Source organism: Neofelis nebulosa, chromosome 2 (genome assembly GCF_028018385.1).
Source record: "Neofelis nebulosa isolate mNeoNeb1 chromosome 2, mNeoNeb1.pri, whole genome shotgun sequence".
NCBI classification, from domain to species: domain Eukaryota; kingdom Metazoa; phylum Chordata; class Mammalia; order Carnivora; family Felidae; genus Neofelis; species Neofelis nebulosa.
Genome location: NC_080783.1, coordinates 54,762,995 through 54,775,365, shown reverse-complemented (window position 1 = coordinate 54,775,365; position 12,371 = coordinate 54,762,995). Strand labels below are relative to the sequence as shown.

General features: G+C 36.0%; 1 protein-coding gene across 7 annotated transcripts in view; it reads right to left on the bottom strand.

The window, feature by feature from the left end:
- SESTD1 (SEC14 and spectrin domain containing 1) overlaps positions 1–12,371 on the bottom strand; it is a 149,956-nt gene that overhangs the window by 40,025 nt on the left and 97,560 nt on the right. For all 7 annotated transcript variants that reach the window (XR_009256963.1, XR_009256962.1, XM_058712651.1 and 4 more), the window contains 2 exons: positions 10,850–10,905; positions 8,187–8,398 (listed from right to left, as the gene is read on the bottom strand). Coding sequence is in view for 5 of the 7 variants with exons in the window: in XM_058712651.1 (XP_058568634.1) it covers positions 8,187–8,398; positions 10,850–10,905 (268 nt within the window). In the remaining 2 variants the exon portion in view is untranslated. The remainder of the gene's footprint in view (positions 1–8,186; positions 8,399–10,849; positions 10,906–12,371) is intronic.

Here is a 12,371-nt window from a genome sequence, read left to right as displayed (position 1 = left end):
TTCTACTGTTTCTGGTGCAACTGTAAATGGGATTGTTTTCTTCATTTCCCTTTTACTTTTTCATTATTAGTGTATAGGAATGCAACAGATTCTGTACACTGATACTGTATCCTGCAACTTTACTGAGTTCAGTTATCAGCTCTAGTAGTTTTTTGGTGGAGTCTTTAGGGTTTTCTATATAGAATGTCAGGTCATCTGCAAATAGTATTTTACTTATCAATTTTTTTTAGGTTGTCTAATTACTGTGGCTAGGACTTACAGTACTTTGTTGATAAAAGTGCTGAGAATGGACATCCTGGTCTTGTTCCTAACATTAAGGAAAAACTTTGTTTTACCACCATTAAGTATGATGTTGGTTGTGGGGTTTTGATATACTGCCTTTATTACACTGAGGTAGGTTCTCTTTAGGCCTGTTTTGTTGAGGGTTTTTAACATGAATGGATGTCGTACCTGTCAAATGCTCTTCCTGCATTTATTGAAATGGTCATATAGACTTTATCCTTTTACTGATGTGTGGCCATTCACTCTTTACAAAGTTTCACATCTGTATTTTACAGGAAGATCCCTGAGGTTCTTAACAAAGTCCCTGAACTGTTTCATTCAATATTTTAAAAAATGGAAATAAAAAGAAGAAAAAAAAGTCTTAAGGACATTTATGTAAACATTTTTAAACAATTTTCCATTTCCTTTTGGGAACTCAATTCTCATTGATTGCTATACATTACGAATACAGACATAAAGATAAATATAAAATGCTAAGCGTGGAATGAAAGCCTCCCAAAAGTTTTTAACTATTAATAATGCATTACATGTTATTTTTAAAAACCTAAAGTATTATTTAAACATTTAAACTATGATTTTAGAATATTCTACAAAAAAAGCAGATTAATATAAATCATGATAACTGAGGAAAAACAATTCATTAGCATGAAACTTCCAAAGAGTCATAAATTTAAAAATAAATTTTAAATAAAGCATACATACACTTGGTGCAAAAAATGTTACATACTCAAGTGCACATGTAGTTTTAATGTACGCTGAAAGTAATTTTCCTTAGTATGCAACACCAGTAATGTAGACACAGTAAATGTATGACTATTTCTAACAAAAACAATGCAAATGGAGGTTGACGCCCTAGTAAACAAGTCTATTTAAATGCATTAATGATGGTAGTTTGCCAAACTAGGCTATAAAACTTAATTTTAATCAGGATATCTTGCTCAATCTGAATATTAACTTACTGCAAAAACAGTTTCATGCCCAATCCATATCAATGTGACCCCTCAAGTGGTTACACTGATATGCAAAGTATAACCTTGGAGATGTGCTCTTTTAAAAAAATTTTTATTTAATTTTTTAAATTTACATCCAAGTTAGTTAGTATATAGCGCAAAAATGATTTCAGGAGTAGATTCCTAAATGCCCCGTTTAGCCCATCCCCCCCCCCCCCACAACCCCTCCAGTAACCCTCCGTTTGTTCTCCATATTTAAGAGTCTCTTCTGTTTTGTCCCCCCGTTTATTAGTTTTTGTTTCCCTTCCCTTATGTTCATCTGTTTTGTATCTTAAAGTCCTCATGTGACTGAAGTCATACGATATGTCTTTCTCTGACGAATTTTCCTTAGCATAATACCCTCTAGTTCCATCCATGTAGTTGCGAATGGCAAGATTTCATTCTTTTTGATTGCTGAGTAATACTCCATCGTGTGTGTGTGTGTGTGTGTGTGTGTGTGTGTGTGTGTGTGTGTGTGTGTGTGTTTATCCATTCATCCATCGATGGACATTTGGGCTCTTTCCATACTTTGGCTATTGTTGATAGTGCTGCTATAAACATTGGGGTGCATGTGTCCCTTTGAAACAGCATATCTGTATCCCCTGGGTAAATACCTAGTAGTGCAATTGCTGGGTCATAGGGTAGTTCTATTTTTAATTTTTTGAGGAACCTCCATACTGTTTTCCAGAGTGGATGCACCAGTTTGCATTACCACCAGCAGTGCAAAAGAGATCCTCTTTCTCCACATCATCGCCAACATCTGTTGATGCCTGAGTTGTTAATGTTAGCCATTCTGACAGGTGTGAGGGGGTGTCTCATTGTGGTTTTGATTTGTATTTCCCTGATGATGAGAGATATTGAGCATTTATTCATGTGTCGGTTGACCATCTGGATGTCTTCTCTGGAGAAGTGTCTATTCATGTCTTTTGCCGATTTCTTCACTGGATGATTTGTTTTTTAGGTGTTGAGTTTGACCAGTTCTTTATAGATTTTGGATACTAACCCTTTATCTGATATGTCATTTGCAAATATCTTCTCCCATTCTGTTGGTTGCCTTTTAGTTTTGCTGATTGTTTCCTTCGCTGTGCAGAAGCTTTTTATTTTGATGAGGTCCCAGTAGTTCATTTTTGCTTTTGTTTCCCTTGCCTCTGGAGATGTGTTGAGTAAGAAGTTGCTGTGGCCAAGATCAAAGAGGTTTTTGCCTGCTTTCTCAAGGATTTTGAAGGCTTCCTGTCTTACATTTAGGTCTTTTGTCCATTTGGAGTTTGTTTTTGTGTATGGTGTAAGAAAGTGGTCCAGGATCATTCTTCTGCATGTTGCTATCCAGTTTTCCCAGCACCACTTGCTGAAGAGATTGTCTTTATTCCATTGGATATTCTTTCCTGTTTTGTCAAAGAATAGTTGGCCATATGTTTGTGGGTCCATTTCTGGGTTGTCTATTCTGTTCCATTGATCTGAGTGTCTGTTCTTATGCCAATACCATACTGTCTTGATGATTATAGCTTTGTAATACAGCTTAAAGTCAGGGAGATGTGCTCTTAAAATCTACCATGACAAATATTTGCAGAGGCCAAAAATGCATGTGACTATATAACATTCTTTCCTAGCCAGGCTGTTTTCTAAAGGCTGCATGAGAGAATATGTGGAAGACTGTGGGGTCAAACTGGTCAGAAGGACATGTCAAGCAAATGTCAAGCATCTGACCTGAAGAACTGGGAGAACTGGAGCATAGCCTCCCGCTGTACACTTATGCAACTAGGAGTGTATCCTATTTTCCATCCATGATTCCTTTTTCTACAAAGGAAGAAAAGCACATGGATGATCTTAGAAAGAACATTTGCAATGCTGGCAGTAATTACTACCAGAGTAAATAATGAGAATAACGACAGCATATTTCAGTGAAGTGGCATCAGCTCCTTCCCAGAGCACGTGAAAATCTAATTTTTAAATGTAGTAGCAGCAGCAGCATGGAGAAGAACCTCTGCATACCACATGAACTCTTAATGCTACCAATTTAAACTGTGGGGAATAAATGATAATTACATTGGTTATTACCTGTCATAGAGTTTATCTATTAGAGCTATTGATTTCTCTTTCATAATGCTGTCAGTAATAAGACAGTAAAAAAGAAATTTGGAAAAATTCAATTTTCACTAATTTAACATAAACAGTGATACTCAACTTTATGATTATCTTTATACAAACAAAATTTTTTTTTCATTTTCCCCAAATTTGCAAGACTATAGACAGTACAGTTTATGCTCTGTGTATGCTGACATGATCAATACACATGACTATATAGCTACATGTACGTAATCACTCTGGCTAAAGAAATAAATCTTTGCCTAAGATGTGACCTGTGAAAAATAGAGAGCAGAAACCATTATATGAAGATTAATGTTCTATCCAATTAATGTGTAACTCACATAAAGAAAATGAATTGTAATAAAAGTTATTTGTTTTTAACCATAATCTCATTACCATCATCACCATCATAAATATCATCACCTCCCTTCTCTAGTTTCTTATCCAATTGAGCTGGTCCATCATTTTAAAAATGCATGTGCCACTCTATTTTTTTTATCATACCCACTGATCCCATGTAGTAAAGTATAAATGCTGGATGATCCCATCACCTGTGTTCTCTGTGCCTGCACCTCAACATCTAGCTAAGAATTGATAAGGTCACACAATAAGCCAGAAAGTTTCTGCCATAAATCCAAGATTAACACCACCTAAAAATACAAGTACAGTTGTGTGGTAATTTTACTCTTCCAATTCTCACAAAGAAAATTTTGAATTCTCTCCACTTTTATTTTAACCTCATCCTCTTCAACCACCACTACCTACTCCACCTGCAAACCTGTACCTCTAAGCAAATTGCCTTTCTCTGTCTTACTTTACAGAAAAAAAGAACACATCACACAGGAACCCATTCATCTTCATGACGTCTGACTTGTACGGAGGCACCTCTGGATCCATCCTACCCACCATTCCTCCTGTTACAATGGAGTTCTCCCTGTTCCATTCTAAAGCTAATCCTTTCAACTGTGCTTTGGAAGTCTATTCATTTCTACTTTGTCAGGAACTTGATAGTATTAATTATCCTTTCTTTCCTGTATATTCAACCCCTCCTTCCAAACAGATACTTCTTCCTGGTCTTTAAACCTCTTACAGCTTTCCACATTACTTTAAAAACATAAACATAATTATACCTGACCCCTGTTGTGAGCTGAGTTGTGTTCTTCATAAAGTTGAAATTCCTACCCTCAGTACTTCAGAATATAATCATACTTATCTGAAGATAGGGTCTTTAAAGCGGCAATTAAACTGAGATTGAAAATATATAAACAAAATGAAGTTGTTACGCGGCCCTAATCTGACTAGCATCCTTAAAAGGAGGAGAAATTTGGACACAGACAGGTACAGAGGGAAGGCAATGTAAAATACAGAAAGATTGTTGGCACTGACAAGCCAAGAATCTGGGACAGATTCTTCCCTCACTGCCTTCAGGAGGAATTAACTTTGCTAACATCTTCATCTTAAACTTTTAGCCTTTAGAACTATGGAAAAATAAGTTTCTGTGGTTTAGGCCACCTGGGCTGTGGTACTTCATTACAGCAGCCTTTACCAAATTAATACCACCCTTTTTCTATCACTTCTAGGCATTGCTATTTCTCATCATTCCCTCAGAGACAAAATTCTCAGTGAGTTGTCTACACCTCCTTCACCACACTTCACTGTCATTCCAAATTCACTCCGGTGCGCTTCCAGCCCTCCATGCTTAGGGATCACCCGTGGCCTCAATCTTGTGCATTCTAATGGACATGTTAAGCTGTCCTTTTATTCCATCTTTTAGAGCATTCCACAGGGTTCCTGAGTCTATCCTGAAATGCTCTCTTCCCTTGGCTTCCATGACACAGAACTCTTACACACTTTTCTCCTCCATTTCTGGACAATCCTTCACTGCCTTCTTTTCAGGAATATGCTCCTCTATCTTGTCATTAAATGCTGGAGTTTCTCAAAGCTCAATGAAAAAGACCTCTTCTCACCTAGTCTCAGCACTTTCCTCGGGCAATTCTCACCCACACTAATGCTTTTAACTGCCATTTATACATGATGACAAACAACTATGTGATCAGCCCAGACCTCTCTGGACCTGTTTGGGACTACCCTTCTAATTTTTGGTGTCTCAAAGTCACCTCAAATTCAACGTGTCTAAAACCAAACCCATGTTTCTCACACCCTTTTCCACCCACACTTAAACCCAGCGTTCCCTAACTGGACAAGACTACCCATCAAGTCTTGCAAGCCAGAAAAATGATTCATCTCTGATTATCTTACTCTTACTCCCACCACTCTCCTTGGGGCTTGGTACAATTGCATTTTTACTCACCACTGTATTCTACCTAGCAAAAAGTCTACTTTTGTAGACATAGTAGAAAGTCTACTACTGTAGACATTCATTTTTTAATAAGGGAACAATAGATACTATTAATAGAAAACTCATTATACGCTAGACACTAAACACTTTAAAAACATTATTTTCTTTAATATTTGTGTTTTTTTTTAATGTTTATTTATTTTTGAGAGAGAGAGCGCGAGCGAGAGCACAAGCAAGAGAAGGGCAGAGAGAGAGGGAGACACAGAATCCGAACCAGACTCCAGGCTCCGAGCTGTCAGCACAGAGCCCGATGCAGGGCTTTAACTCATGAACCACGAGATCATGACCTGAACGGAAGTTGGCCCCTTAACCGACTGAGTCACCCAGGCGCCCCTATTAAGCAGGTATTATTATTGTTGTTGTTATCCTCAGTCTACTGAGTAGGAAGCTAGTGCACTGAGAAGTTACACTTCCTTCCCAAGAGTAAACAACTTGGAAGTAGTAGAAAAAGGTGGACCCAGATCACTTAGGTCAGTTATATACCACTATGCTATTCTATCTTTATGGTTTTCAAAGATACTCTCAGGCTACTTGGCTGAAGTGTACCTAGGTTTAATACTGTCTATAATTTACAAATATATTACATAGAAAAAGTTGTCCACAATTAATGTATGCTTGGAAATCTTCCCTTTATATGCGGCTATCATGAGAAAGACTAAATTCTTTTGCCTGGAATTCACCATCCTCCATGATCCAACTTCCCCTTCTTTTCAAGTCGTTTTCGCTCTAACACCCTGATGTTCCTAGTCAGGGGTCAACAAACTACTGCCTGCAGGCGAATTCTGACTACCCACTATTTTTGCAAACAAAGTTTTATTTTAGCATAGCCACACATTTGTTTACATTATGTCTACACATTACAATAGAGTTAAATAGCCACAGCAGCTCCAAGAACTGTACAGTCCACAAAGCCTAAACATTTACTATTTGACCCTTTATAGGAAAAGTTTGCCAACAACTGAACCAGATATATAGACTGGACTCTAGTGCAATGGAGATAAATATAATGCTACCATTAATCAAGCGCTGGGTTCTTTCAACAAACCTTTATAAAGAGGTCTTGTTACCCCTGCTTTAGTTAATGAAGGGAAGAAAGGGAAAGAAAGGGAGGTTAAAAAAAGAAGGAAGTCAGGGGTGCCTGGGTGGCTCAGTCAGTTAAGTGTCCAACTTCAGCTCAGGTCATGATCTACCGGTTGGTGAGTTCAAGCCCCATGTCGGGCTCTCTGCTGTCAGGGAGGAGCCCACTTTGGATACTCTCAAAAATAATAAAACACATTAAAAAAAAAAAAGAAGGAAGTCAAACTGAGGCTCAGGTGCGTGAATAATGTGATCATGATCACACAGTAAATAAGTGGAGGAACTGAGACTTAGATCTTACTTGTTGACCATGCTTTATGATTCAAAGGCCAAAAACTTCCCATGGTGACTTACTGCTTCCTTTTTCCTCAACAGAGTTTGGGATTTCATACTGCTAGTGTTTATTCATGTTACTCTTTCCGCTGCACAAGGTGCCAATTCTCCTTTAAAACCTAAAGGAGGTGCCTGGTGAAGTCTTTACATATTCTTGGAGAAAAAGCTCAAGTATGCTAAATCTTCCTAGATTACCTACAGCCAGAGGAACAATCCTTCCTATATAAAGGCCCACACATTTCAGTCATACCCTTGAATACTTAAGACTTTGTCCCCTTAACGTGATGATAGCAAAAACCACATCTACCGTTACATAATTCTATAGAAAACCCACCACAATGTCTTCTACATAATAAGCACTTAAAAAATATTTACCTTATGAACGAATTAATCTAGATAAAAACATTGGGACATTTCAATGTGGGATTTTTTTAAGTAAGAGATTTAAGATCTATTTCTTAATAATTCAACAGATAAAAACGAGGATGTGGTCTAAGTAACAGAAATGTCTTAGTATTTAGTTTTAGTATTTTTAGCCTATTGTTTTAACAAAAAATTTTAAAAGGAACTAAAGATTCATAAGTATTAAATACATTTAAAGGTTTCTATCAGCATTAAAAAATAATGAAATTTCATACTAAAATTCCTTATATTACATGTCATCATTTTGCTAGGAAAGAAGAACTCTCCACAATGCCTAAATTAACAAAAAAACAAGTTATTAGAAATTAAGAATAAATCAATAATCAACAATAAAATGTTATTTATTGCAAGAATACAGAGACCACAATGTTCCCCACAACTAGTTATTTTTAAAGTTCATAATAATAATGTAAGATGTATGCTCAATGTCATCACTGTAGAAATAATATAGTTTTAATGCAAACGCTATTTGTAAAGATATAGAGAAAATGATTTTAGTGTGGTTTGATATGACTTAGGTTCTCTACATAGTATAAATAAGGCTTAGTATAAAATCAGTCACACAGGAAAAATTATTTCTTAACAACTCTAGCATTTACAATTTTCAAAAGTTAAACATATTCAAATCAGACACCTACCTGCATTACCTTCTGCTGAATCTCCTCTAACTGTGTACGCTTACTACGTTGCCTACAAACTTCCTGGTAGCGAGTATACTGCTCTCTCAGTGAATCTAATAACTTCATAACCTGTGGCTGGGCCAGCAGTTCATCATCCATAGGAGACCATGAGACCCCTCCATCTGAGCCATTAAATCGACGCTGCTGTAATTCGGACAACAATTCATGCCCTTTATGAATGAAAGATACACAGTTATAATTAACATCCATAGAGAAATACAATTCTTATTTATCACTCTTCTCCATTCTAATCCTTTATTTTTAGAACCTATCTGCCTATATGTCTGCCTAACTATCTACCAGGTTATAAGTACTGAAGTGCAACTTTTAAATTTATATAGAAATGAGTTGGAAAACTGCATATATGAATATTAACATACATATAAACTATACATATGCTATATATCATGAATGTATATACTATATATGCTACACTATTTAGTAAAGATATTGTTTTCTAAAGCTGTTATTACATTCTTTGTTATTTGTGGATTCATTACTCAGGAAATTATGCCAACCAATCCTCTTTCCCTGCAGAACACAATTACGCTCTGAGATTTCTGTATGATGGTAGTAACTAGTATGTTCTATCTGATGATACTAATCAATACTAAGCAGGATGTTGTAGGATTTCAGTATTAACCCATACCCTTAATCATAGCACCTAAGACGAAAGCTAACAGTGTAACAACATGTATGATTACAGGGAGAAAGCTTTATTACTGGTATGAAATAAAATTTAAATAATCTGTCTATAGGAATCTCTATAATTATTAACTGCAAATCATGATGGGCCACACCAGTGTCAGAACTGTATTCATTGTTATTCAATTACAGCAAACTCATGTAAAGAAAATGCATTCATGCATGAGAAATTAAAATTGCAGAATGTGCAATCAATATCTAAAACTGTAAATATATTAGCAATTTTAAAAGTGAATAAATCACAAACTGTTTTTCCAGGATAATACTATTTCAATTATTAGACAAGGACCAAAAAAATATGCAGATACTTTTAAATTCTCTTAATCTTTATTCAGGGAAACATCCTAAACTTAAATGGCTTTAAATATATGGAAACAATTTTTATTATGATTTGAAGGTATTTCCAGTTTCTAAAAGATAACCAAAATTATTCTAAACTTCTCTATTTTTATACTCTCTTCCCATCCCTACTTTAAGACTTAATAGCAGGGGTGCCTAGGTGGCTCAGTCAGTTAAGCATCATACTCTTGATTTTGGCTCAGGTCATGACCTCATGGTTCAGGACTTCAAGCCCCAGGTCGGTCAATGCATTGAGTGTGGAGCCTGCTTGGGATTCTCTTTCTCTCCTTCTCTCTCTGCCCCTCCCTGGTTTGCACACACGCACGTGACTCTCTCAAAGTAAATAAACTTAAAGAAAAAGATAAATAAACTTAAAAACATTTAAGAGTCAATAGCATATTAAAAAAAGAACTCAGTGGCATATAAAGTTAATTTTAAAATACAAATTTAAAAAGTTCTTAATTCAAGGGCTTCAGTAGCTTTGAAAATGTTAAATAGAAACACTGAATTACATTTTAAACCTAGAGTAAGCCATATTTTTACGGACAGTCTACTGTATCTGCTAAACATGTAGCAATTCAGAGATTACAATTATTTCTTTGTTCTCTAAGGAAGTAAGATCTATACCATACTGAAAACACTTGGCACAACTGAATCAATACAATGGAGATATTTTGAATTTATTTCTTTACTCTTCATTATGCTTTATAATTAGAAAAACAACTGCTTCAAAGACTTTTGCCAAGACTCTACACACACACACATTTATATATAGTTTATACACATACACATGTGCGCGCGCGCGCGCGCACACACACACACACACACACACACACACACACACACACACACACAAAGCCACTAAGATTGAAGTAATTTATTTTTCTGCTTTTACAATTGATACCCTTAATGTTTTCCTTATGGAAACATTTCCATTAGAGGAGCAGTACCACATAATGATTTCAAAGACCATACTTTGAAACCAAACTGCCTTGGTTCAAGTCCGAACTCCAGCATTACTAGCTGTGTAACTTGCATAAGTTACTAAGCCTTTTTTGCCTCAGTTTCCCCATCTTAAAATTCGGACAATAGTAACCTGTTTTTAGTGATATGGTGATAGATGGAGTTTAACAGTTACTCTTCATGAGCAAGTTTTTCATATCCCTAAGCCTTGGCCTCCTCAAGTACAAAACAGAAAAAATAGTAACAAATTACCCCAAGAGATCATTAGGAGAATAAAACATGACAATACCTAAAAACACAATCTTAGAACATAATGACTATACAATAATCTCACAGCAATCCAATGAAATAGAAACTTTTATCTCTATTTTACAGATAAAGAAATAAATACAAATATTTCATGGGAGAAATAATTTAACTATTTATTATTAATACTTTTTAAAAATATTGTGAAGTATATTAACACAGTTAGGTTAAACCAAAGAGCAGTTTGAAATTCCCAAGTTTCTATTACATAATACATGCTTAATCAATGTTTATTTCATGAACCAATCAATATATGATTGGTTTATTAGATTATGATTATCACTGATACACACATTTTTTCATCTTACCTGTCTGAAGAACTGTTTCAGGATCAACTGATGGAAGAAAGTTTAAATCCACAGACCTGACAAACACCAAAAGAATAATTTTTTAAAACAATATTTCTATCCATGCAACCTAAGAAAACTTTTTATATATACATTATCAAAACAAGAGAGTAGAGTATGGAAATGTGAAGCACACTATTCTACCAGGCTAATATCCTTAAGCGTTAAAAAACCAGTTAGAGGGGCACCTGGTGGCTCAGTCTGACTTTGGCTCAGGTTATGATCTAATGGTTCGTGGGTTCGAGCCCTGCATTGGGCTGTGCTGACAGCTTAGAGCCTGGAGCCTGCTTCAGATTCTGTGTCTCCCTCTCTCTGGTCCTCATCTGCTTCCACTCTGTCTCTGTCTCTCTCAAAAATAAATTAAAATGCTAAAAAGAAAATTAAAAAAAAAAAAAGCCAATTAGAGATGGAGTGCCTGGGTAGCTTGGTTGAGCATCCAACTCCTGATTTCAGCTCAGGTCATGATCTCACCGTTTGTGGGTTTGAGCCCTGTGTCAGGCTCTGTGCTGACAGTACAGGACCTGCTTGGGATTCTCTTTCCCTCCCTCTCTCTCTCTGTCCCTCCCTCTTTCTCTCTGCCTCTCAAAATAAACTTAAAATTAAAAAGAAACCAATTAGAAAATTGAATACTAGTAACCCCCCAAAAGTCTGCGATAAATCACAAAATACACTACTTGGAAAAAATAGTGTATCATTATAGTATTATTTCAAATATATCAAAGGAATCCATTTTAGTATATTCCCACCGCATATCTGTTCCAAAATGAAATGTGTGACTACATAATAACCCAGAAATGTTAACATTAAAAATGTATGGAGCCATCCTCCAATCAAACATTTACTTATCTACAGCAACCTCTGAGTGCTGCACATAATCTCTAATATTCATGTGTGTGTGCATCCTCAAGCAGTTGTACTCTCTTCCCTGTACTAATTGGGTTTCATTTGCAGTTGGACTATGCCCTGTATTTTCCTAAACAATATAAGGGAAGTAGAAAATGATAGAAAGATAGGGTACATACAAATCAAAACCTAGGTAGAACCTTACTGCTGGAAATGACAGGTCCTGCTCTAAATCTTTCACTTTTGCCAATTAATCTAGGCCCTCACCTCTTGTGTAGCCAGGATGCTTCCTGAGGAATGACATTAAAAAAGTGATGAAAATTTGTAAGAGGATGGACTTGGTTATCTGGCGTTTAAAAGAGACTAGGCAATAACACTTGAGCTCCTTGGGGAGGAAATGACAAATACAAGATTTTATTTGATACTTCATGTAGTCATGCAAAACAGCATTTCCAAAACACTGAATAAGATATTATTGGGTGGAGAAAAAGGGTTCCCATTGGCATGTAAGTACAGGAAGTTCTAAGAAACAAATAAGCAGGTTTCTTTACAAGAATGCTTTCTCAGAACCAGTCATTCTTAGAGAGGGAAACATGGTAAACAGCATTAAGCTGTGACCATGAACCCACTTTCAACAGGG